Source organism: Chelonoidis abingdonii, chromosome 14 (genome assembly GCF_003597395.2).
Source record: "Chelonoidis abingdonii isolate Lonesome George chromosome 14, CheloAbing_2.0, whole genome shotgun sequence".
Classification (NCBI taxonomy): Eukaryota; Metazoa; Chordata; order Testudines; family Testudinidae; genus Chelonoidis; species Chelonoidis abingdonii.
This window is the reverse complement of record NC_133782.1, coordinates 16085802-16113613: the sequence shown is the minus strand read 5'-3', so window position 1 is coordinate 16113613 and position 27812 is coordinate 16085802. Positions and strand designations below refer to the sequence as shown.

General features: G+C 41.6%; 1 protein-coding gene and 1 long non-coding RNA gene across 4 annotated transcripts in view; one reads left to right on the top strand and one right to left on the bottom strand.

The window, feature by feature from the left end:
* The window catches only part of BCAS4 (breast carcinoma amplified sequence 4), a 63379-nt gene that overhangs the window by 28670 nt on the left and 6897 nt on the right, over positions 1 to 27812 (top strand). For all 3 annotated transcript variants that reach the window (XM_032804029.2, XM_032804031.2, XM_032804032.2), the window contains one exon: positions 1140 to 1274. In XM_032804029.2, the coding sequence (XP_032659920.1) occupies positions 1140 to 1274 (135 nt within the window). The remainder of the gene's footprint in view (positions 1 to 1139; positions 1275 to 27812) is intronic.
* Positions 18 to 26635, bottom strand: LOC142047728 (uncharacterized). The gene is made up of 3 exons (XR_012656986.1): positions 26594 to 26635; positions 13893 to 13985; positions 18 to 89 (listed from the first exon to the last, which is right to left on the bottom strand). It is a non-coding gene; the product is annotated as an uncharacterized LOC142047728 (long non-coding RNA).

The window sequence follows — 27812 nt, the reverse complement described above, 5'->3', positions numbered from 1 at the left end:
TTGAATAAGAAGGTGTCATTTGTACAAGATTTATTTTCAGACAAGAGCTGCTCTTCAGTGCCTTGATTCAGCAAAGTACGAAGTGGGTTCTGTAGAAAGATAAAATAAGAGGGTACTGCTGTAGAGAGCTCACAATTAAGACAGTCCTATAAACTCTGGCTTATAGCAATTTGTGTGTACATGGGAGAGTATTACAGTGGAATTTGGGTTTTAGTGATCATTCTATTATGATCATTTAGATACATGGATTAGTTTTTTTCCAAAAGCCAGTTCCAATGTGTGTCTGAAGCTTGTGCTGACCAATGGGGGGCATTCAGCTGAAAGGATCATATGGGAAGTGATGTATTATTTTATTTGATGTTTACAAAGGTAGAAAAGAATTTCACACTTTTGAGTGTCACTCGGCTGCAGGTAAAAAATAAATAAATAAAATGTTATAGTTGATGGGAGCTATTTTTATCCTGACTGCCCTGATTTGGCATTCTAGGATGTCTAGTAGGACTCATGCTTTCCTTGCTAGATGGAGACTCTGTTTCTCTGCTTGTGATTGATTTGGCCTTTTACTGTACTATGGATCTGGATGTTGTGATCATTCAGCTAGAACACTCCTGTGTCCAGCATCTCTTACAACTGGATTCAACAAGAAATCAGAGGATGTCTTAGGCCAGAAGTTCAGAGACCTCTGTCTAGTCACTAAGACTAATAATAATTTTGCTTCTGCTGTTTTCTACCCACAACCAATTATAAGTGCAAATGAATTAGTCTTCTAACCACTAGTTTGCAAGTGCCAGCAAATAGTGTAGTTGGATGTCTATGGTCAGATTTTCAGCCAGTATGCAAGTGCTCATCTAATCTGTTTGCAAACAAGGAGCAAAATTGTGCATTTGAAGTGTATTGGAAAAATTGACGCTAAATCATTTGCTCCTGTGAGTAATTACTCATCTTTCTGGCTATAGGTTGAAAATTAGAGCCCAGGTTTGAAAATGCATCCCTTTTGCTGCTACTCTTAATAATAGTGCATTCTGACATCTTGCTGAAGCCATTGATTTGACTCTGGATCAGTAGCCTGGATAGTATTGAAAACCAGTGTGCAGATGCTAGTAATTCTCATCAGATTTTTTTTGTGTCTCCTCTCACAGGCATTTGTTAAAATGGTTGGACGCCATGTCTCTTTTCTAGAAGAACAAGTGCTTCAAGCGGAGGGGAACCACAGCACTGTGTCTCATGCTGTTCGCAAACTACTTCAGTCTGCAGCTATACCGTCTTTTAAAAATGTGAGTGTTTAAAAGCTGTTTATAGCACATGGGGAAAGTGGTGTCAAAAATACTCCACCCTCCCACCACCAGCGTGGCCTAGACAGTAGGTTTGATATTTCCGGGGAGTGTTGTAAACATTACACTGGATAATTGATTGTAACTAACCAACACAACAGAACAATTATTGTTATTTCTTGTAGTGAAATTGAATAGCTAAGAAGTCCTTTTCTAAGCTGTTGTGTGGTGTTGCTGTAGGTTAAATAGCTTTTGTGTTAAATCTGAGAGATGTCCACATTTGGTGGGGGGAGTGAATGGAACTATTCCCCTGTGTGTATGTGTGTGCGTGCACACACACACACAGTTTGTAGAATTTGTACATCATCTTGGGATGAAAGGTGTTCTATAAGCATCTTGTGTTGAAATTACATCCTCTCCATAGACTTGTCATCCTCTGTGAACCAGCACTAGAGGGGGATGAGGCACATGCTCTTTGCCAGTGGGTTTCAGTAATATTTACTGACAACAGAGGAATGTTGAGACTCAGGAAGCTGGATTTTCTTTCCAGGCACCCTCTTCTCTCCTCCTTTCCAAACCTGTCTGTGTGCGCCAGTGCTGTCTTGTTCCTCTCTTTTCCTCCAGCACCCAGTCTCCTTGTCAGCCTGTCCCAATATCCCCTGCCCTCCCAGTCTTCCTCCATCAGGCTGCTTGTCCTAATCTGGTCCATCTACCTCTCCTCCTGGTCCAGTTTGTGTCCCCAGCAGAAAGGACATAGAATATCAGAGTTGGAAGGGACCTCAGCAGGTCATCTAATCCAACCCCCTGCTCAAAGCAGGACCAATCCCCAATTCAATCACCAAATCCCTAAATGGTCCCCTCAAGGATTGAGCTCACAACCTTGGGTTTAGCAGGCCAAGATTCAAACCACTGAGCTATGCCTGCCCCTCTCCATGCTGCCTATATGCCAGCCAGGGCAGCACTGAGAGCACAAGAGGGACAGTCTGCCTGCTTTCAGTTTCTGGGATCAGTGCCACAGTAGCCCCTGGGACCTGCGGTTACAGGGAAAGTCCTGCTTAGCCCCTGCCACGCTGGGATGGAGTGTGCCCAATCATGCTGTGGGAATGGCATGTAGAGAGTCTGGTCAGCACATGGGAGCTCTCAGGGGACAGACCATGCCAAACTCTTAACAAATCTCTGCTGAGCATGCATGAACTGTGATTGTTCAGAAGCTTATAACTTGATCAGATTCTCACTGGAACATCCCTGTCACCAGCACAACCCGCCTAGCCAAATTTCAAATCCCTCCTCCAAAGCATGCAGGCACAAGAGCTTCTCAATGGTTCTAAGCATTTTTTTAACATGGGCAAAGGAACATCTTTTGCTCTGATTTCATTTGATGAAATGGATGAACCATTTTTGCTATTATCCCCCCACCCCCCCCCAAAAAACAAAACAAAACAAAACAAAAAAAAACCAGCCTGATGCAGATAACCAGCTTGGAAAATTTCTGTCAGAATGGTTAAAATTTGGTAAATTATAAGCAACTGGCAACAGGTTCTTATAATGGGAAGTGTTGAGCAACCTTAACTATAGGTGACACTATCAATTCAACCTATAATAATGATATTAGTGGTAGGGAAACATGAACATTCAGCAAAATATACGTAGATGGGAAAACATTGAGGTTCTCTCTTTCTGGATCCAGAAGTCAAAGGGGGCTGGGTCATGGCGAACTTGTTCTTTTATCTGGGCACTTTTAAAAAAAAAAATGAAAGCATACTCTAAATGAAAAGTCCCTAGCTGTCTTGTGGTTGCAAAGAAGACTTTCAAAATATGGTGAGTGTAACTGACTTCGTGATACCTGCTTGAGTTTGTAGACAGCTTGGAACAACAGGTTTCAATGGGTTGTTAAGTCTGAATCCTAATGTCAGTAATTTACATGTCTGTATAAAATAAATCACTTTGATTGAAGCATGCAGGAAAGGATAGGGACTGTCTTACTATGAAGATGAGCTGTCAGTGGAGTCTCGTTTTGGTGTCTCAAGTGGGAATTTCAGAGAGTACCACTTTTTTTTTCCACTTCAACCCTTGTCTGAAATCCAAGGCTCCAAACTGCCATTTCCTTCTTCCTGCACTTTAGCAGCTCCCTGTATCACTGCCACCTTCCAATGGTTCATCACTCCCTCTTGTCCATTCTGGAAGATCCCATTGCAGTGACCCAGCAAATTTGGCAGTTCTCTGTGCTGGGGAGCCTGTTGCCACTGAATGACAAATGTGTATGATCTGGGATTACCACCTCCCCTTTGCCCCCCACACCCACACTGAGTGAGACTTGAATCTTACAGCAGCCAAGGCGCAACAGGGGAGCATCCTGAGTAGCTGAATCCTGTGATGAGACCTTCAAGGATAGAGAAGGTGGGATCCTGCAACGTGGGTGGGTGTCACAGGCAGGTTTAACGTGTTTGGCTGGTTCTGAGTGGCAGGCTGCCCAGATTTACTCAGACCCATGAAGAAAAAGAGCTGGGGTTGCACTGACAAAATTTCTCTAAAATAAAATCAAGCTTTTCCTCTTTCTCTGGTCTGGAATAGACAGTGCATTCCACCTATTGTTTCCCTGCTTTTAAATTAAATATACACACTGTAAAGTGCAAGGAAAATCTCCTTCTCACTCTTTGCTACTATATCCCAAGGTGCAGCAGCAGTAACAGGGTTTTGGTTCCTCCATTCATATTGTTAGTTTAGGCTCTCCCCTCCAGGACTGGTACCATTCTCTGCATGGCAACTTGTTAAATTTTTGGTCGTCTGCCTCTGTGGTTCTGCATTTTGGGCATTGAATGGTTAGTTCCATAGCTGTCTATTCAGGACCTTGTTGAGAAAAGTGTAATATCTGTGGAAGAAATGGGCACTGATACGGTTCTCTCCTCACGTTAGGAACATGTAAAGGGGTTGTTGGAGAGGAAGGGCAGCATGGCTAGGCAGGAAGTGGGTGGAGACTTGCTGATGTATTCTGCCCCCCCACCAGAAATGTGAGAGAGCATCTTAATTTCATGCATGTTATTGTCAGCACTTTGCAATGTAACTTGCACTGCAGGGACTTGCCTGGGATGATGCTATTGGCTGTGGTAGAACAGAGCTTCTGTGTAGTTAGTGGGGGGAGTGGGAGATAGAGATTGCTCTCCCTTTTTATAGGGATTTTACGGTTCCCATCACCATATTATTTGAGCCGTTCACAAATATTAATGAATTTATCCTCTCGGCATCACTGTTCAATAGAGAGGTCTCACTTTCCCTATTTCATAGGCTAGGAACTGATGCATAGAGAGCTTAAGTAACTTTCCCAAGAATACACTGGCACAGCTGGAAATTGAACCCAGATCTTTGGTGTTCCAGTCTAGTGCCTTAAGCATGAGATTACCCTTCTTCTCCAGCAACGGGACCTGTGTCCGGGTTGGAGCTGGAGGATGAGAATAACAGCTGGGAGATAAGAATTTGTACCCGAGTTCTTTATAGGTGGGAAGAATGACCAATCTGGGTTCTTGCCTGTATGGCTTGTAAGAACTCTGCAGGTGTGTTGTTCTGGCTTCGCTGAACTGTTAAGCATCTCTGTCGCCATAAGCTGAAAAGTTCTACAAGGACAGAGCTCTGGTCATAGAGTTAGGAGCAGTAGATGTTTGACTGCATACTAGTTTTTGTTACTGTTTTACAGGATTTATTATAATCCTTCCCTCTAAGCAGGATGAATATAGAAGATGCTTCTTTATTTTTGCTTTATGAACCTTCAGAAAAACAATCTGAAGCAATTTGTTTGTGACCCTAAGTATTTGTATGGAATATTGGAGTCCTATATGTGCAGGTTCTTCTGAGTGGATAGTGGATAGTATCTCCAATGGCTGTGTCAAAAATGGAGTTAAACTTGCTCCATGTTCTTTTCCTCTTCTACCACATTCTCTGGGTGTATATGTGCAATCTCTCTCTCATACACAGTGTAGGAAGTAGTTTTACTAGTGATTTCAGAACGTGTTAAAATACTTCCAAAATTTGCAGCACTCTTATCTGAGCAGTACTCTTAGTTCTTTGTGTTTCCCGTTCCTTCTTTTTTCCTGCTTCTTTAAACTGTCCATTACATGTAATTTTCAACAGTTCTCCATTTAGCAATTTATAGAACATATCTTGCAGGCAACCGTGTAAACGATTTTACACCAATTATAAATATACATTGCTGTACAAAACTGACAGATTACAAAATATAATGTCACACTGAAAGAGCTCACTTGGAAATTACAGAGCAAAAGAAATGCCTTCTCTTGTGAAGTCCATACACTCTGCAGAAGAAAAGTAGAGGTTGGGCTCTGTAAGGGAGAAGCTCGCTGGTTTTTGATACATTTCATACCTTTTATCTAAAGATTTCACCTGTGCCCTGGGCTGAATGGGTCTCTTCCACCATCCAGAGGAGACAGGAGAATTGTATTTTAGAAAATATCAGAGTTCTGGTTATAAAGAATCAATACCATCTCTTTCTTTCAGTGGATCAAAATCCTGTATTGCCAACTCTTACACTTTTATCAAGGATCTTGTGGTATTTGATGTCTTTCTAAAAGCCCTTGCTCCTGAATTCATTTGATTATGTGAGAATTACTTTTACAGCTTTAATTAAAAAAAAAAAAGTTTTGAGACTTTTTACGGTTGTAGAGAAAAGTTTGAAATTGTTACCCTAAAGGCCCCCATATCTCAGTAGGCAAATATAAAGAAGCCAACACTTACTATTTTTTAAAATTTCAGGTTTTTAAGCCAAAATTATTCGGGATGGCCTGACTCATTATTTTTGAATGTTTGGGGCTGGCAATACTGAAAACCCTCTTCAGCGTGTGATTCCATTAGTATCTGGCCTGCCAGAGCAATACTGCGGGAATTCAAAACCACGCTACAGCCGCTAGAGCTTTGATACAAAATATATTCCTTCACTCACAGCCAAAACCACATTTAGCATGTGGAAACACGGATAGAAGTGATTTTGAAAATATATTGAAGGAAAGTAAAAGCCATTGGCTACAATATTTGCATTTGATGCAATTCCTTATCACTCACACTTTAGAAAACCAAAACACACCGTTTTAAAGGGAAACTTCCATTCAGATTCAGCTTCATTGTAAAACAATTAAGAACGTAAGAATAGCCATTCTGGATCAGACCAGGGTCCATCTAGCCCAGTGTCCTGTCTTCCGGTAGTGGCCAATGCCAGATGCTTCAGAGGGAATGAACAAAACACAGCAATTTATTGAGTCATCCATTCTCTTCCATCCATGTCCAGCTTCTAGCAGTCAGAGGGTTAGGGATACCCAGAGCATGGGGTTGCATCCCTGACCAGCTTGGCTGATGGCCATTGATGGACCTACCCTCCATGAACTTATCTAATTCTTTTTTGAACCCAGTTATACTTTTGGCCTTCACAACATCCCCTGTTGTCTACAAGATTTAAAACCAATAGAAATATTTCCATGACTTTTTATTAAATTCCATGGAAACAGTTGCTTTTAAAAAAAACAGTAAATGCTCTCTTGTGTCCAAATATTGCAGTATTGGGAATCTGAAAGTGAAATCAACTATATATTTTTTTAAAAGTTACGTTAATTTGATCAATGTACATAGTCAAAGCTGAGACAAATGCAGAAAAGGAAAAAAGCATAAAATATTAGAAATAAAATTGGATTTTAAAAATTCTTTCAATAAAATTGTATTTTGTTAAGACCTATTAAACTCCAGTGTCTAATATTTTTGATAAATAAAGCACTTGTTAAAGATCTGAGGCCACCAGCCCTTTAGGCTGTAAGAGTTCTGCATTAACATCCCAGAGGTCCTCCGTTAAAACCTCGGAAGATTGGAGTTGACATTCATGATATTTCTAAAGTTTAAAAAAAAAATTAAAAACTCCTTTCAGGATTTTATTATCCATCATAAAGAAGCAAAACAGGCACAAGCTCATTTAAAATATTCCTTTACAAGTCATAATATACGGTTATGTTAATGATATTGTAAGCAAACATGTTTATCTGATTTTAGTTGATAGTGTCCCTTTAAAATATACAGAGAGGAACATTCCTATTTTTCCTTGCTTTCTTCTCACTTACTCATAACTCCATGCCTACAGCATCATTAGTATTTGGCTTTGCATTGCACTTTCAAGCAGTGAGCGCAGGTCCCTTGCAGGAATTAATGCTCTTTCATTTTCTTTGTAATAACAGCTTCAAGTTAATATTAGAGATATATTTATACCAGTTGTCAGGAGCATGATAATTCTTGACAATGCTTTCCTTCTATGAATTATCAGAATTTCTCATTAGAGTGGGTAGAATAAAATAGGCAGTTTCCTTTCCATTAGAATTGTAATGTTATCTCTAGAGCAGGAGCTGATTAACTTAGTCTTCATTCATCTGCTTCAACTGATGGGCTAACCACTTTTTTCTGATGCCTGAGGAGGAGAATGGTTTTCTAAATGCTATTGTTGGAAAAGTGGCTCAGGAGTTGATAATGGGAGATGAAGTTTACTTTGTGCTACATCATCAGGTCAAGCTCAGCCCACCTTGCTAGTGCCTACGAGTCATTGCCACTGCAATGATTTAAGTGTCTAAGATAGAGATTCCAGGGGTACAGTTATTTTTGTGGTTGCCTATGTGAAATGGGTTGGTGGGCTCAGTCCAGATTCTGGCTGGCAAGTATCCACAAAGGTAGTTACCAGTGGCAGTAATATGCTTCTTTGAACAGAAAGGCCACTGCTCAAAAGGATCAGGAGATTGAGCTCTTCTGTCTGTCTAGGAGAGCTTTCTCCCCATTACAGGTTCTGAATGATTTCCTGGGGAATTAATATTAACAAAAACAAGGTTATAAACTGCCGGAATAAGAAGCCCTTCCCCTATCAGTTGCTCACATTTCACCTCCTTGGTACTTGTCATGTCATAATCTTTGTAGATCTCCTTTAAAATGTAACTGGATGGTGTATGTTTAATATATGTTAAGATCACATTTTCCAATGTCCTTTCCCTTTCATATTAGACTCGCTGAAGGCACGGTCTAAGTTAAGATTGGGAGTCAAGAGACTTGTGTTCTACCTCTGCTTTTGCCACTGACTCTCTGGGTATCCTGGGGCAAGACACTTCACTTCTTGTGCCCTAGTTTAATTTCTGAAGCTAATGATCCTGATCTCTTGGGAGATCCTTGGGGGGACTGATTAATCTTTTTCCTTCATTTGTATTACATAGCATAGGGGAAAGGGGCACAGAGAGAGCAAGTAAGGCCAAGATTTTCTAAACTAGGACCCTAAAATTAAGCTCCTATGTCCATATTTAGGCACCTGCCTGACTTTCAAAAATGCTGAGCACCCATCAGCTGTTACTGAACCTACTGGATGTGCTGGGTGCTCAGCACTTTTGAAAAGCAGACAGGTGCCTAAATATGGATTTAGAAATTTAGCTTTAGGCTCCTAGTTTTGAAAATCTTAACCTAAAGGCCTGAACAGTTACTGCAGCAAAATGCAGGCACTGAAATATAATGAATAAATAAAAACTGATAGGAAAATTCTTATCTAAGTGAATGCTGTCCTGGTTAGCACCCTGCTCTGCTTTGTATTTGCGTATTACCCAATAAAGTCTCCCACTTCTGGCTACCTATATAATTTTTATGAGACTGATTAAAACAAACAAACAAATAAGTATGATCTGTGACAGAAGGTGGAAACCCCACCTCTGTACTTACTGAGTTCTGGAGGTGCTTTGTATCAGTTAATCTATTGGTGTTTATTGTTGAGCTTTTCAAATAGGCTTCACAGTGAGTGGTTTACTAGGCTTTGATGATAATTTTTTGTGGGGTTATAAATTCCACTTAGAACGTTGCTCTGTGCAGCATTAAAGTAAATCAGCTGCTGCAGAGAAGAGACACAGCTCGTTCCAGGGAAAGTAAGAGGTGGATATTCCCCCTTGCCTTGGGTTCCTATTGGCTGCTGCTGTGAGGAATGCAGCAAGCAGTGGCTACTGCTGCACTGTTGACTAAGCATCTGCATGTTATACATTTCAGCTGTGCACATGCGTAGCTTCTGGGGAAATAGAAGGTGGTGCCTTTAACTGTGTCTGATTCCTCTTCTCTTAGCAGTTACGTTTCCTCTCTTCATCTGGGGATCTACCCTCTATTTCCATTGTTAAATAGGCTAGATACTCTCTGCATTCTAAAACTGCAAGTATAAAATACTCACTTAGCTCTTCCTTCTGTAATGGTTCAGTCCCCGACTCATGAAACCTGTGCTGCCCTACTTACTTTAAAAAACTCAACCTAACTAAATTGAAGTGCTGTGTCTTCAGTTTGAGTTCCCTGAGGGCAGAGAGCAGCATATTGAGAAGAGGTACTGTTAAGTTAGGCTATGACTACGCTACAGAGCTTGCAGGGGCGCAGCTGCACCACAGTAGCGCTGCTAGAGAGCTCTTCTGTCGACTTCGTTATGCCCTGGGAAGCGATGATAGCTGTATCGTTGGGAGAAGCTGTCCACACCGTGGTGCTTAGGTCGGTGCAACTTATTTCGCTTAGGGAGTGATTTATTCACTCCCCTGAGGAGCATAATTTATACTGTATTGACATCAGCTAGAGCGTGTACATATATTTATTACCTGTAGTAGGAATCAACAGAATTCCTTTTTAGTTATTCCCAGAAATAATTATGGGTATTTTTGCTGTACTAGAAATGGGATGTATATATCCACTATTTCTAGGTCTCTTGGGTTATTTCATTTTCCTTCATTAATTTCCACTCTTTTCCCTGGAGCCAGCTGCATCCTGGTGAAGTCTTGTTGACATGCAGAAACATGCTGCAAATAGCACCTGAGATTTTTTCACCCCAACATATTGTGTTATTGTTCACTGAGAGAACTTTCTTGCTAGTGGTGAACTTGCACGGAAACTTTGTTTTACCATATTTCTGTGGGTTATTTTCTTCCCAGCACGGAATATTCCACCAGTTCCTGTTACATTTTATAATGGAGTTTCCTCAGAGAACTGTGCATAGAAATTGTGGTCTCTGCCTTACAAAGGCATAATTTTAAGTGTGCCCAATGGAGGTGTTTGCATAACTCTGAACTGGCACAAAATTTTCCCTTTTGAACTGATTTTGTCTTTAGATATTTCTAGATTATTATTATTATTAATTTTATTTTATTAATACTCTAGGGCCTAAAGGCCCCAACCAAGACAGCAGCCCTATTTTGTTAGGCACTGTATTTATTAACCCATAGTAAGGGATAGTCCCTGCCCCAAAGAGCATACAATATAAATAGACCAGAGAGACAAAAGATGAGAAAAGGGAAATGTTGTTATCCACCATACAGATGAGGAATTGAGGCACAGAAAGATTAAGCGATTTGCCCCAGGTCACAAAAAAATCTATGGCAAAGTCTGGAATTAAACATGTATGTCATAAATCTTGTACATTAGCTTCAAGATTCTCCTTTCATGAGGCTTGTTGTCTGCCTGGCCAAATATATTGCATTTTTCATCTGAGGATCTCTTACATTTTACAAACAATGAACAAGCTAAATACAGGAGCTTAATGAAACAGGTGAATGTTCTACCCATTTTATAAATGAACTGAGATTAGGCCCTGGAAAACACTGAGTTAGTGGCAAAGCTGAGAATGAAATTGGGGATCCTAACTCTCAATATTCCATTTACAATAATTTCTATATTCAGACTTGGCATGATGCATTGAAATAATGTTGAAATGGAAGTCTGGTTTTATGTGACACTATCCTAAAGGCGTAGTTTGACTTCTGTATTTGGGGGGGCAGCTCCACTCAGGCCAGTGAGGCCCACGTGTGGGGTCGAGGGTGGAGGGCAAATTCTGCCCTTGCCTCAGACTTGCAGTTTAGGTGGTCAGTGCCTGCCCACCCCCTCCAAATTACATGCCTATATCATTCTAAAGTGATGTGCAAACAGAAGTGACTTCCTTTGTAAATCAGTTTATGTTCCCTGGCCACCTGCTAGAAGCGTGATTTTTGTTTCATTAGGAAGAATCATATATGAGGGAAGCCTGAAAAAATAATACTCTGATCCTGCATAAACACATTCAAATGAAAATAACTTTAAATGTGTGTATAGCTGGGACAATGAAGTTATTCATAAGGTCCTATTATTTGCAGGATCAGGCTCTAAATTTGAGCTGTCACAGTAGTAATTGATATGGATATTTTTATAAGTAAATATCATGAACATAAGACATAGCGTATAAGTCAGAGGGCACTGCTGTAATTAAGTACTGTACAAATCATGTATAGCCTGGTCCCCATAAAGAATGTAACAGTGATCCATTATTAATGCAGGGTGATTATCGTCTTAGGTTTGCTAATAATGTTACCCTCCAAAATGACTATTGGATTTATAAAGCATACGCTCTCAAAAACGGACATACCACAAGACCAGAAAGACAAACAATGATAGGATATAACAAAACACAGACAACACAGAGTTCAGCCACCTCAAGAGTTTCTTGTCGTTAAGCTAAGGAGGGCAGCTGTGCCAATAGAAGAATAATATAATCTCAACGCAGGTACATTCTGGAGAATATGGATTCTATAGCTTTGCTCCTAGTAAAGCTGGGCTCTTACTTTACCCCTGTGGCATGGTCTGGTTTATGGAGTTTTACAACCTTCCTGTCTCCCCTCCCCCTACCTCACATACGTCCAATTAACTCCCCACACACTATTTCCTCCATTTCCCAGTGGCTTAGCGCTACCACTTAGACATTCTGACTTTTCTTGGGCACACACCCCCTTCTAAAGGCATTTTGTCAGTTTATTTCTGATGTCACTGGCTCTCAGTGGGAGGCTCTGGTACAGACAGAGAGACTCCGTTTCAGGTCCAGTCATCTCCTCTTGCTGAATTACTTGAATAATTGCTCCTGGTTTTCTGTATTTATTCATGCCTCCATCACTTTTAATTTTTGTTCAGGACCCAGATTTGGAAAATTGTTGTGTTCTTGTTTGTGAATGTAAGATATATTAGAAAAAAGGACAAAGGTACAATGTGCATAGGTAGATAAGTAAACAAACAGGAAATCCATTTAAAAATGTGATTTTACAATATTGTGCTGTCTGCCTTCTGAAATAGAGTACCAGTGGTGGTGAAACTTTCCTGAAGTTGTTTTTTTTTTAAAAAACAAAACAGCTCTCTCCCCACTCAATACACACACAGGCACTATTTGAATGCTGTTCTTTTTAGTAATTGTTACGTTTGTTGCAGTTTAGATCCTAACAGTGGCTTTTCACCTTGTGTTCCATAGTGATTGTTTCTTTGAGTCAGTTTTCCTGGAAAAGGCTATAGCCTTGTTAAGAATGAAACATGAAATGACTCTGAAAGCAAAGAAAGATTATAGGCAACTGAATGGTTTAGTTTACTTTATAACCTGGGCCAAAATCATCCGTGTTGTAACTCCTTTAATATCAGGAGTTATACCTAGGATGAATTTGGCCCATTGTACTTCTGAAAATAGGACTTTTCTCTTTGTAATATGAAATATGTCCTGATTGACTTTTCTTATTTCTCCTAGACTCAAAATTGTCCCCTGCTGAACAATTAATTTGCATAGTAAATTTTCAAAATTATGAAAGGGGTAACAAAATCAGTTAGACTTTTTTTCCCCAATACTGGCAAAGGGGTTCAGAAAACTCTGCCAGTCTAAAAATGAGGAAGAGGGCAATAAAGAGGGGACTAAAATAAGATGCCTTCTCTCAAGCTCATAAACATCTGGAATCCACCAACAGTGAGGGTGACTGAAATGGTGGAAACTCTAAACGAGTTCAAGAGACACCTACATTTTATTTGTGGAGAAGAAAGGTTATTGAGTGATCTGGTGTAGAAATAGGAAGCCTCTTCTACTTCCAAAAATGTCTTTGCATTCTAGCAATTGTAGCATGAATAACATTCAGAAATTGTCCTCTTCTCTTTTTAGTCATTAGCATAGGCTGCCTTTTGCTTCCTTATCTTGGTGAGTACTATTTTGTTTTGTTTGCAAGATGTTATTTTGATTAACTTTTCCAGTAGTTCAGAGTAAGATCACAGATAAATGACATTTTATCAACATCTCATTTTGTGGTGGGTAATATTTGAATGATCATGTTTATGCAACACCACAGAAATTAAGTTACTTTGCAGTCTTTTGGAGACGTGTAGGGTCCTGAGGACTGGTAATGGGATATAGAGTTTTTCAGCCATAGGTCACGGGTTCAGATTCCCTGCAGTGACTTTGTCACTCCTGTCACAGTTTCAAGATAATGGCACCTGTATTTCCTCTTCCTTGGTCCCTTGAGGGCACCCACTTAAAGGTTTCTGGCTCCCAGCCATCACCTCTGCTGAGTGGAGATCCCCATTTCACTCCTTTGTGACTAGGGGTTTTAAGGCTTTACAGCTCCCTGATCTATACTGTGATATCCCCAGCAAGCCAGTCTGCCTAAAAGGTCAGTGCCTGTGCTTTGCTCTCTCACCAAAGGCTACGACCAGTGTGTTGCCAGCAGTTACAATTTACCACACAGCTCTTTCTAAGCAATCACATTTTTTCTGACAGTAAAAAGCGTTAACACAGAGAAGTTATATAAAAACAAAAGAACTTACATGCATGCTAAAAAGCTTACCACCGGTTTCCCTCAACTCCAACATAGGGCTCTGGTAGATGCCGGTCCTTCAAACCCCACAGTTGGGTTTTCCCTGTGGTTACAAGCCCATATCAGTCTTTTAGATCAGGAACCAGAATGAAGGCCCCGAGTCAGTTTAAGTTTGGGCTATTTATCCCAAAATCCCTTCTCTGTCTGTTGGTCTCCGGAGAATCTGTTCTGAACCAGAACATACAAGCCTCCCCAGGAAGTGTTACCTCTCTGGAAGTGCTATAACCTGAGTGATTTGCCTTAATCATTCCCTTTTATTTTCAGAGTGCATGTAATCTCTGTCCACAATGATACATAAACCATTCATACTCTTAATACGATATGGTCTCCCATAGATTTTGCAGGTAGCTGCCCTGTCTGTCAGAGTTATCAACCAGGGGAGTGTATGGGACGCAAGCGCTGACATATCAGCTGTTCCTTGGCATGCAGGAGGCGCTGGGAGGGAAGGGGAGTAGCAGGCATGGGGTGTGTTTGGGGAAGGGCGTGGAACTGGGCAGGAAGAGGCGAGGTGGAGTGGGGGCAAGAAGAGGTGGGGCATGGGTGGGAGCGGGGCTGGGGCAGAGCCAGGGTGGGGTTGAGCATCCCCAGAGGAAGCCCCCTGGTGTGGGAGCCAGGGTTAGTGTCCAGTGGTCATTCGGTGATCTGCATGAAAGGAGCTTGGTGGGTCATAATCCAATTTCCAGTGGATGAGCATCCACATCACAGAAATCATCACCATATATTGTGCTAGTTGTCTTCCTCATTGGCAGCCAGCCACAGCAGAGAGGCATGTTTTAGAGGTGGTCTCTTCAGGTCAGGGTTATGGCCCATTGATAAGGGGAAGTTTACCCTGCTGGTGCCCATAATGCACCTGGCGTACTGATAGAAAACTTCAGACTCCGGAACTGTCAGTCCAGAACTTTTATGAGCCACTCTTTAATATACACAGATTTTAGAAGGAATCAGAGTGTTTCGAAGGATTTTGTTGCTCATAAGACATTATGAGAATCTCTCCTTGTGGCAGTTAACTTCAGGAATGTTTACTCCTTGATGAGCTCTGCATCCGATCTATCATTTTTCTATAGCACCCATCGCTGTGGCACCTAACTGCCTAAGTGTTTTAGAGGGAGATCAGCCTGGCAGAGTATTGACGATACTACACTCCATTCAGGTTTTGAAGTCCACGTAAGTACATTAAGCGTCAAAGGATATTTTTTGTTGAGATTAAAACAAAATTCACTCTTACCCTAATACTTTCCATGTCCTTGCCCATGCTACAGAGAGCAAGCACCTTGATGTGTCATAGGGATAAGAAGTTTGACTGATCTATTTCCTTAAAAAACAAAAAAGTTTCCCATTGTAGGAGTTGAAAAATTATTTAAAGTCTCCAGGCACCCAGAGAGGAGGAATGTTGTGTCTGCTGGAATCTGCTCTTGGCTGGGGATTATGGCCATTTTCTGTGGTCTGCAAGCAGTTCTGCCTATGATGTAATGTTGTTGCAGGAAAGGTGCTTGCTCTGCTTCAGCCTGTAGGAGTCGTAATGCCTAGCAATTCTCTCCCCCGCCTCCAATGCGCGCACATACACACACACTGTCTCTCCCAGAAAGTTGCCCTTCCCCCACCCTTTTTCACAGTGCTTCTCCCTGAGGCAAATTTCTTGCTGTCTGGAGTATCAAGCATGCACCGGTGCTTTCCTTTTTCTTTCTCCTTTTTTGAATTTTCCTGTGTAGTTACTATAAAGCTGCAATAGCTGAAAAGACAGTTTCACCCTGGTTCTTTTCTCTAGTTGTGTGTGTGCGTCTGCGTTGTGTGCGTAAAATAAATAAATAGATGAGAGGCCAAGTTTGGGTTTTTTTAAGTGCCTTTCCTCAACATTCATCATTTTTTCTTGTGGTAAAGATACAACATAAGCAGATGGCAAATATTAACACACAATACAGTGCCTGCTAGAAGTGATTTAACAATGCTCTAGGTTTCTTTGCCTTTCAGTTAGTTAAGTCATGTTTACAAGTTAATGAATTTGTTCCACTTGAAATATTTGATAGCATGTACTGAGGTAAAGGGATCCTTTAGGAGTAATTGAGGAATGTTGTGTGTTTCTCGGCACTGTGATTATGGGTGACCTATTTTTTTTTCTTTGAATTTTAGTATTTTCACTATGGTGCTGAAAAGAGGATCAGAATGAGCAGTATTATTAGGTAATAACCTCAGTGATGCTGCTATGAACCTGGAAGTGATACCATGCATCATTGCAACCCCATCCTATGCTATAGAGTTTGTTCTTGCATTTGTATTGGATGTCGATAAGCCTGAGGCAAGGATTTGAAGAACAAATGCAATTTTGGATAGCAAATTGGGCAACAAACTGTGTTTTTGAGTAGCCTGTTTTCGTGTTTTGGAACTATGAATGCAAAATATTAAATAAGAAGTCTCATATAAGTTAGCTTGCATTTTGCAGCGAAGGTGCTTGGAAGGGCATGATATAACTCAATATATTCCAGACCCTGTGTAAGGTTTCTTGCTAACATGATACCTGTTATGTACTTATCACAAAAATCTAAGCCTTCTTCTGCAGTTGTACTCACGTTGGGAAACAAACAAATCTGTTTATATCTGGAAGCTGAGGTTCGTGTATTGTAGAAAGACGACTGGCTGCAAGCTATGGCGCAAACCTTGTGTGATTAATATTTTACATGGAATTCTCCAGTCATGCAGCAACCATATAAATGTGTTTGCACTTGGAATATGCAATGTAGGTGTAGTCGTATCAATCCCAAAATATTAGAGAGACCTGAAGAAGAGTTCTGTGTTTCTCGATAGCTTGTCTCTCTCACCCACAGAAGTTGGTCCAGTAAAAGATATTACCTGACCCACCTTATCTCTACTTGGAATATGCAGTCTATCACACTTCTGAAGCTGCAATCGCAGACAGTCCTAAACAGTCCATTGACTAGCAACCTGTAAGCCTCACTGCATTTAAAGAGTTAATGCCATTCACTATTATTTGACCACTTGGGGCCCAAAAAAAGTAGTTTTTAAAAAGATTTAATTGATGGCTCTGGCACAAGCCCTTCCTATGGTAGGATTCTCAAAGGTTTGTCTTTTCATAGGGTTTTTAAAAAAAAAAATGCATTGCTTGGTTTAATAATACCTTTATTCAGTAAGAAGTGAAAATGCACAGGATCTGTTTCACATTTGAAGAGGTACAGTACCTAGCTCAGGAGTTCTCATGCTGGGGGTCAGGTACCCTCGGGGTCACGAGGTTATTACATGGGGGGTCGCGAGCTGTCAACCTCCATCCCAAACCCCGCTTTGCCTCCAGCATTTATAATGGTGTTAAATATAAAAACAAGTGTTTTTAAATTTATAAGGGGGGTTGCACTCAGAAGCTTGGTATGTGAAAGCGGTCATCAGTAAAATAGTTTGAGAATCACTAATAGCTCATCATTGACTTCACACAGGATGCCATACCAGACAAAGCTAAGTTGCTTAAGATGTGCCTGTGTATATCTTTCATAACTTAAATTTGACAACGATTCAACATATTCATAAATAAGGCTTCCCTCAGCAGAAACAAACAGTGAATAATTAAGCAATAAGACAGGCCAGTGTGAGTGCATTTCTACATGACAGTAGTAAGCTTGCATGGCGTTAGGGTCTGAGGTCAAATGATTTTAACTACCTGAGAAGCGCTATAATTAATCTGCAATATGTTTCCTGGAGTGTCACAGATACTCTTATTAGCTGGAATTTATATGCAGAAATTAGACTAGTTAACCCGTATTTTACCAGGTATTATGGATGTCTTACATCATTGGGAGCCAATCAGAAAGGTCTCTCTAGGGCAGCGTTTTAAAAGCCATTTCATAATATATTTATATTCAGTGCATATACACTTGTTTTTGTAACGTTCATTTTGCCGCAGAGTCCAAGTGTCAATGTGGTTTGAAAATGCATGAAAATAATTTATTCGCCCTTGGTTTTTAATTCAATTGTACACCTAAATGCTCTAGGAAGCATAGCTGGTACACTTGGGGAAAAAAGTTATTGTGTAGTGATTGTATTTCTGCAATAGCAGTATTGCTGCAAGCTCATCTTTGGTGGTGGTTAATCCCTCTTCGCCACATTGCTCCTGTTCAGATGCACCCTAACCTGCAAATCTTTCTAAAGCTGCTTCTGAAACAGTCCGGTTTGCCAACAACAAAAATATCAAGATAGTCTCCAGAAAAAAAGAGAAACAGAGTGTGTGTGTGTGTATTTGTGTGTGCGCATACACCTTTAGCCAATAGAAATAAAGGATTCTTCCTGGCCTGCCTGGAAAATTCTAGTCCTTTCTCTCTGGCTTAGCTGATTGCAGTTGCTATGTCTCTGGCAGTTGCTGTTACACAGCGTTTCAGTGTAGTTTACCCAGTAGAGCTCAGCCTGCAGGAGTCGCCGCGATTACTGCAGCTTCTCTTCTAGCTGCCCATCCCCCAACAATACTGCAGTGCCAGTTCCATGGTGTGTGTGTGTTTTCTTTCACATAGGCATACACAGACTATTTTTATCCTTCATTAGCAGGCAGAACTTTGCCATATTGTCTAGGAACTTTCAGGCCCTATTCACTAATATTGAATGTTCCCAAAAAGTCTAGTTAACACCTCCCCAATCACCTGGTTTTGTGTAACTCTTTCATTGCCAGAGTGCACCTTCCATTCTGTAAGCATATGAGTTTGTTTGGGGTTTTTTGACCACAGTAATTTTCAGGCCACATTAATGACCCTTTGGTATCAATTTTTACCAGGCAAGACTTATATTTCTTTTTGTAGCAATGTCTGTGTGATGGGACCACCCATCTCATTGCAGCTGGGCAGGCATGAGTACCTCAGCACTGCATCTAGGCCTCTGCTCCACAGTTAACAGGCCATGTTCCCAAACAGATGGGATATGGGGGCCTGGCTGGAGGATGAGTAGTAAGAACTGGCTTCATTAGCCTGTTACTATTGAGACAAGCTACCTCTAAAGTGCTCTCTGTCAGAGGAGGGGTGTGGAGAAGGGTTTTCATCTTTATGGCAGCTGATTCCAGCAGGGCCAGAGATGTAGGGGCTCAAAACCTGCCACATCTCCCCTCATGCTACCATGGGACAGGCTACAGCCACTGACTTGAAGTTTACACTTTACTCACTTTACTTCCTGCCATGTCGTACCAGAAGCTTGTACACAGTTTACTGTCTGCTCTTGCCTCGGGTCACTCTCTCTCTCTCACTGCTATCCAGAACCTCCCTCCCATTGACCATCAGTGTTCAGAGTATTATTGGACTTTTCCCAAGCTGAATCTTATTTTTCTCATTTTGACCTATCATTTCTGATCTGATCTGAGGCCTTAATCCTGCAAAGAACATGAGTGCCCCCGACCCCCATTGCCTTTGGTGGGAATTGAGTGAATTGCCCTGCACTGTGCCCTATGGCCCTTTATATTATTTCTTAGCCAATGGGTTGTTTTTTTTTGGCAACCTGTCCCAGTTTAGTGTAATTATTAATATTTTTGGACCCTGAAAATCATCAGAAATTAATCTGAAAACCAAAAATGTTCCTAAGAAATCCTGATTTTTTACAAAGTTCTGGTATGTCCCTGGGACCGGAATAAAATCCTGGTACAATCTGTAAACACTTTTTTTTTTTTTTAAATCATGTTTTTGAACCTGTTTTTAAGTTGTACTATGTACACGTGGTCTTGTGCTGTAGCATGTCTTAATATAACATTACTAAAAATAAACTCTGTACACTTCCCCTTTTCTTAGTTTATCAAGAGAAAAATTAGGTTATAATTTACTCATCTGTCTGAATACAGTGTATCTTCTTACATATACCAGAATACTAGTTTTGGGGTGTTTGTAAGGGGCATCTATTTTACTTTTACCTTTACACATACACACATTCTGCACAGATGGCCACTAGAAAATGTAGATGGTAAATTAATACAATCCATATTTTGTCCTAAAGCCTTTTCCAAAGTGTCCTCATTTTACAGATGGCAAACTTGAGGCACAGAAAAGTGAAGGGTCTTGCTCAAGGTCATAAAGTGAATCACTGGCAGAGTCAGAACTAGAATGCATGAGTCCTGTCTTGTGCTGTGCCTGTCCACTGGGCCACTTACTTAGGGAGCTGATCCAACTCCTATTAAGTCAAAGTGAGTCTTTCCTGAGTAATGCTGCTTCGTATTTCAAATAGGTTTTATTATTTTGTTTAGCTTTTGATTGTGACGCTGCTCCAGAAAGACCTATATTGGGGGGCAGATTATTTCATGTCTGTCTGTTGTGTGGGGTGCTTACATATTCCTGTGAAGCATCTTGTTCTGGCCACAATTAGAGACCAGGATACAGGACTAGAGCAACCTTAGGTCTGATCCAGTCTGGCAGTTCCTATGTTCACAAAGAAGAGTGCACCTTACAGCTTGAATGCTTTCAGAAGTTTGGATCGTCTTATTTTTTGTGAAATAGAGGGATGGTATGTAGCTCACTTTTATGCTACTTTTATGCTTAGTTTCAAAGCACTTAATAAAAGAGGGTCAGCATCATTGTCTATATGTTACAGATGGGGAAACAGAGGCACAGGAAAGTGACTTGTCCGCATTCGCACAGTAATTCAGTGGCAGAGCTGTGAGTAGAACCCAGATCACCTGACTGAGTCCAGTGCCTGACTGTGGGAAGCAAAGGAAGCTTATACATTATACTGAGAGGTGGTCTTCTAGAGAGATTACAAGGGGCAGAGTTATGTACAGCCTTGAAAGTGAAGCTATACTATAATCTATTACTTCGGCTCAAAGTCCAAATGCTCAGTTGTTTGGCTTCCTTGCTCCCACTAAAGGAGAAATGAGGTTGGCTGTTTCTTGTCTCAATATATCTGTGAGGGCATGTGGTGCTAAGTGAGCATGTAAGCCAGGTGTCGTCTTCTGCACAGCTCCTCAGGCATATGGCCTTCTTTCAAATGCAAAGCTGTGGGTCTATAACTCGAACAAGGTTATCAGCAAAATTTCCCTGACGTAATAAACGCTGCTTTGCTTTTAATCTCCCACGTCTTGAATATATGTATAAAAAAGTATGCTTGGTTGGTGCAAATTATAGACTTCAGTGGAGGTAAGAGGTAAAGGTGCGTTGTCTCTGGTCACAGTTCTGCAAACCCACCCTTGAAATGTTCATTTTCCCAAAATCAAAAATGCAAGCACAACCCCATTTTATCACATAATCCAGGGACAGTCTGAATTGACAAGTGCTCATCTCTGAATTTCTGTGGCTGCAAATATTAGACAAAGCCGCCTGTTGTCACGCCTCTTTTCAAACCTCTTGGCTGGCTACCCATTACATTCAAGCTTATCATCCTTACCATGCACATCTCTGTTCCTGCCTATACCTCAGCGCTCGGACCTTCCTTCATGCATTAACTTAAGCCATGCTCCTGCTGAAACATCTCTTCATTCCTCATGGTGGTCTTTGCAGTTTGCCCCATAGCTGTGATAGTGTCTGTTTCCTCATTCAGAGCTTTGAACTTACTTTTTCTGCTGTGCCTGTTAACCTATAATTTTCCTCTGAAACTTGATTTCACTACAGAAATTTAAGAAGCCACCTACGATGTCACCAGATATATTCCCTCTTTCTCTTCGCCCTGCAAAGCTGTATCCCCTTCCTTTTATTTGCCTTTGTGCTTTGTGTGTTTTTCTTTCATTATTTCCTCAGTCTTAATTGTAAGTGTCTGGTGGTAGGGAACCTCCTCTTTAAATTTACCAGCAGGAAGTGCTGTGTGTGCCTGTAGCACTGTGAAAAAAAAATAAAAAAAATTTGAAGGCGGCGTGAGTTCGGATTCTAATCTTGGCTCTGCCACTGACTTGCTTGTGTCTGGACAAACTACTTAACCCTTTTGCCTCAGTTTCCTCAGCTCTGAAATGGGGGCTGTAGTACTTCCCAACACCACCTCTGCAAGTAGGTATCCATCTTCAAACCGCTTTGCGGATAGTAACTCATGTCCCTGGTTAAATCCCTTTTGTGCAGCTTCAGAAGCACAAAGGGGAGTAAAGTTGCCTTAATCAGGCAGCTGAGGATTCTCCCCCATATGCTAGGAGACATTCCTAGCCATGTCTTCAGGAGAGGCGGGAGCTGTAGCCTTCCACCCAGAACCCCTATGGTGCCACTAGCCTCTAGTGTGGAGAAAGGTACTGGGCATAGCTGAGGAGCCAGCTCCGTAACTGTGACATGAACATTATTGTCAAAGCAAACTTAAGGATAAGTGTTTCTAGACATGGTGCTGCTGCATTTAGGACCCCTTTGTACACTTCTCAAAGGAGCCATATTAACTCAACTCACTCTCTCAGGATTCCATTTGTGGTATCAATTTTTATTTTATTTATTTATTTAATAGTCAGAGACTGTCCCAGGGAGTTTGCAGAATCTTGGTATTGTGTGTTTGATATTGAGAATAATGTGTTCTGGGTAAAGGGGACAGATAAGAGAAAAATCAAATTATTTCAGGCAGGGTGAAAGATCATGAGAATTCCTCTTATCCAGAACTTGTCAGTGATGAAGTGTGTGTGTGAGAGACAATGGAAATATGGACAACTGAAATATTCCCCTAGTTAAAATAAATAATAATAATCCAGTGTGTTGAAGACAAATTTAGATGTGTTGAAGATTCAGACCATAGAGTCCTTGTTGCTTGATGAAGGCAATTGGCCTGAATGTCTTGAGGTTCCCTCAGACTCTGGCCTGCAGTCAGGGGTGGCCATACTTACTGACGCTCTCAGCCACATATGACATTCTTCAGAAGTTTGAGAGCCAGGGCACACCTGCTGGGGCTCAGGGCTTCAGCCCTGCAGGGAAGGAGATCTCAGGGCCCTCCCTCCCTGCTAGGCAGAAGCAGCGGTGATGTGTGTGTGTGTGTGTGTGTGTCAGGGGGTGTCACATGCCCTCTCCCCCCAGTTTTTGCCAGGGTTACTTGGCTTCCACTCTCAAGAGGCACCAGTCATCTCTGGCAGAAGCCCCTGGCCCCAGCACCTACCGCAGGGCACAAGCCCTGAGCTCTCCTCTCCCTAGTCTGGTAGGAGGAGAAAGGAGAGGGCGTTGGAGGCGCTGCAGGCCACACTTTAAAGAGCCACATGTCGCTTGTGAGCCACGGTTTGGCTACCCCGTGCTATAGCAAAGCCTGTTGTCATCCAACCACTTGTCTAATATTCAGTACGACAATGACCAGAACCAGATGCATCAGGGGAAAGTGCAAACAGCCCTATGGTGGATAATTACAAAATCTCTCTCCATAAGGAGAGTGTATTTCAATGTTATCTAGATGAAATATTTCAGTGGTTCTGAATTTAAAATTTTCAAAATTTTCATTGTGTGGGAAATTTTGAAACTTCAGCATTTCGTTCCAATTCATAAAAATTAAAAATTTTTTTTTTTTTTTTTTTAGCATTTCTCATGGAACAGAAACTCATTTTTGACCAGCTCTACTCAGAGCTGTACTTAATTAAATACATGTGAAAATGATCAAGTGCTGGGAATAATAAGCCCCACCAAATATCACTGACCCTGTCCTCTTACCTGAATATCAGATTACTCTTTTTCCCTAGGTGGGTCACCTCCAGTCCCTCATGTCCTTGGAGTTCAGACCTCTGTGGCGCACCTGTCTCTCTGGAACAGAGTTCCTGACCCTCTTTGTTTTCTGTGCCTGCTTGCAATGGTGCTGATGCTCCCATGAAGGCTTTGAAGGCTTCTCTTAGTGTAGCAAGCAGGAGCAAAACCTTCAGTGGGGGCTAAGGGGAAGGTGCATTAGTGCTGAGTCAGGTGCGTGGGCTCTCAATAGATGAAAAGTAAATGGGTTCAGGAGCTCTGGGAACATGAGCGGTGCTGCAGGCCATGGCAGCAGCAGGAACTAGTATAGATCTGCATTAGGGGCAAGATATTGTATTACTTCTTTTTTAGCTTTGAAATTGTTGTGTGGGGCAGGAACTTTACATCGGAGGGATAATTGACCCAATATAGTTCCTGTTAATATGTCTGGGCCTGGTCTACAGCTGGGTGTGTGTGGGGAGGAATCAATCTAAGATATGCAACTTCAGCTACGAGACTAGCATAGCTGAAGTCGACGTATCTTAGATTGAATTAAAATTACTTACTTCACGTCCTCGCGGCCCTGGATCGATGGCCACGGCTCGCCCGTTGACTTTGCTTCTGCCTCTCGCACTGCTGGAGTTCAGCAGTCGACGGGAGAGCAATTGGGGATCGATTTATTGTGTCTACACTATATGCGATAAATCGATCCCCGATAGATCGATTGCTACCCGCTGATCCGGTGGGTAGTGTCGACGTACTGAGATGAGGCACAAAATCCTGAAATTGGCTAGGCTCACAGGGAACCTACTTTGGCGGAATCCAGATCTGAGGTGGTGATTGATTGTTTCAGAGAAAGAAAACTGGTGGCTGCAAGACTTTGGTTTAAGTTTCACTTGTGTACTTGGAAACTCCATTTCCAATGGGGAGGAGCTTACATGGTTAATTTCCATTCCCTGTATGAAGTATGTTCTTCCTCCCTCATTTCTTGGGGCCTACCTGTTCTTTCAGCGTTTGGAAGTTTGAATTACTTATGAAAACCAGTAGTTTGGAATTGGATAGGAAGGCCTTATAGTAACAGCAGTAAATGCAGAATCCTAGTCTGTGCCTGGGGACTGAGTGGGTTATTGGGTCATTATGATGAAGTGGGTTTCAGCCCTCGAAAGCTTATGCCAAATAAATTTGTTAGTCTCTAAGGTGCCACAAGTACTCCTGTTGTTTAGGCTGGCTTAAGTTTACTATGTGCAGTGTGGCTTTGGAACATGTACGCACTTCTCCTCCCTCCCTATTTGATGAAAAGTAAAATCTGAGTGATTGTGGATTAAGCTGCCCAGAGGGGATAGTTTCCTGAGCAGAACACACAACCTACAAGTGCTCACCTTGTGACTGAGTTATGCTGTTTTAGTGCTGAGTTGCAGTTGTCAATACTACTACTGTATTCACATCTGTGGGTCACACTCATGTTGCTTTCATGTTTCCTTTAGCTATCTAAGACAGTATTTGGGGTATATTCTTCAAGTAGAGGGCCCCAGTGCTTCAAAAACAAAGCCACAGAGCTGCTCTCCCTAGATAACTTGGCCTCCTGATAAGGTTTAATTTACTGAAGTCTCTAAAGCTGCCACCAGAGGTTTTAATCCTTCAGGCATGATTCTGCATGCCATTCCTTTGGATTTTCTTGTTAAGTACAGAACGCTGCAAGTGCTTCACTTTGCGAAAGGTCATCTAAAATTCTAATGTTTTTGTTTCAAACCGTAAATATCCCATCTAGTTTATATGGCCCTGTGTTTCCTGCTACAGAATGTTGAGTTCCTCTTCACTTTTTCATCCTTCACTTCCTCAGCTAATCACTGTTTATGGGATCTTTCAACTGAAAGGTGTAAGTTAATAAATAGTTCCCTAAATTGGGAGCAGAGTTGGGAAGTGGATCCCACTTCAAATCTGTCTACAGATGGCACTTGCTCTGGAGTTCCTGAAGGAGAACACTGCAACTCTGGGCTTGGCTACACTCACACTTTACAGCGCTGCAACTTTCGCGCTCAGGGGTGTGAAAAAACACCCCCAAGTGCTGCAAGATGCAGCGCTGTAAAATGTCAGTGTAATCAGGGCGGCCTGGATGCTACACCTGTAGAGGATGTGGTTTACATGCAGTGCTGGGAGAGCTCTTTCTCAGTGCGGCAGCGCTTTGAAATTCCAAGTGTAGCCATACCCTCTGTCTCTCTCTGTTCTTTAAGTGTATCACACGTGATGACTAGACTACAGCTTGAGTCTATGTCCATACTTTGTGCCTTTATTACTGTCATGCTAAGTATTGTCTGAAGGGCTTTTAATGTATCTGAATAATGCTGCTAGCATTTGTAGACAGCTGTCTCTGATCTGGTGAGCCACCTCCCTTGCCTTATAGTACTTTACATAGCCTTACATTTTCAGTTTTGAGATTTAGTGTGGAGGGATTTGTTTTGTTTTAAGTGCTCGGTGCTGGTGAAAGGTTGACAGACTGATGTCCTGAGAGGCTGAAATCCTCTGCCAACAATTCTCATACAGTACAGGTAGAAACAGTGCAAGCTACTGTCCTACCCTATGCCCTATCTAAGGAAGCACTAATAGACGTGACAAGGAGTTACTTATAAAGTGCTATACATATGCACAGAACTGTAGAAACCTTGGCTTGAGGACCTTATAGTCTGACTTGGTCTTTGGCTAGCTGCTGATACTCACTGACAGAGCCAGTGCCACTTGTGGTATCTTTTGTGGCATGGATGCCATCCCGCTGGGAATTGGACTAAAGGCTCCTAGTCTGAAATACCTCAAACAGCCATGGTACAGCAACATCCTCTGTGCTTTACTAATCTGCACCAGATGTGAACCAAGTGATCTAGGGCAAAAGGCTCCATATCCTGTTACTTGAACCTTTCCCTTTTGATTTCTCCTGTAGTTTTGGATATTCAGGTTCTTGCAGTCCCCCCCGCCCTCCCTTGGCATGAAGCTATTGCTTTTCCTTTGGGTTTCACTGTAGCTTGACCACAGAAGAGCTATTTCATCCCTTGAGTGTGTGACATGCATACAATAGAGATTCCTCATACTCTGGCATCTCTGTTACCTCCATATCTTATTTGTACAGTTGTCCAAGAATCCTTTCCTCTGAACTGCTCCTCCTGAAGCACTGTCCTCTGGATAGTTGTGTTTGTCTCAGTAGTTGGCATGGCCTCAGCAGCTGCACCAGAAGATTCAGAACAGACTAGCACAATCTTTTATCATCATCTGAGAACTAGAGGGGAGCCTTGATTAAAGTTAATTACAGGTCAATTTAAAACAGAGAATCCTTTTTACAATTATTCACAGCATGATTACACAACATTAGTCAGCCAGAGGAATTAATTGTATCAGGAGGTCATAGAAACATACATTAATAGGGACTGGGAGGGGATGGGATAACTTTGTAGTTGTAGTTTAGCATGGTAAGGGAAAGAAAGTATACAGATCTTACACTTCAAGGCATCAGTTGATCACTGCAGGGGTTAGGAAGGAAGTCTTCTCTCACCCTAGAGTACAGCATTGCATAACTAACCTGCTGCATCATAAATTCTTCTTCTTATTCTTTCTATTTTAAGTATCTAGTATTGGCCACTGTCAGATGCTGGGTCCTGAACTAAGTTGGCCAATGATCTGATATGGCAAATCCTCTGTTCAGGCCCGTTGTCAGTTTCATAACTTAAGTTTCACTGCTGTCCTGTATGGTAGTACTGTTTCTTTTAAGATGTTTTAAATCAGTGTTATCAGCCACTGGCAGTGATTTCTCTGGAGTGAAGGGCAAATGATTTTACTTTGAAAAGCCAGAGTGTTTTGTCTTTTTATTTCTGACTTTATCCACATTCTCTGTAAAACCACCAAAACTCTCAACTTTCCACTTGGACTGCATTCTTCATCTACTGCTTTTGCCTCTCTGCAGTGTTATTGCATCTTGTCACTGGCAACTGTTCCAAGAGCTGCCTGGCTTGCTGGTTTAGTTTCTGCCTGGCCTTATTCAGAGCTGGGACTGAGGACCATCTGCTTTTGCTGTCACCATTTATTTTTTCTACTACTACTACAACATTTAATTTTTTACAACTTTTTGTTGTTAAAGGTGCCTGTCTCTCCTTCCCTCACAAGTCTATACACACATGCACTCTAAAACAACATGATCATTGATGTGAGTAGCTTACTGCTCCAGGCCTATTCCTATAACCCCCCTCCCTCCAGCCTCTGTAGATTAGCGGCTTAGAGGGCAGTTCACTGAGAATATGCTGCCACTTATCCCAGATGGGCAAACCAAGAGAGTG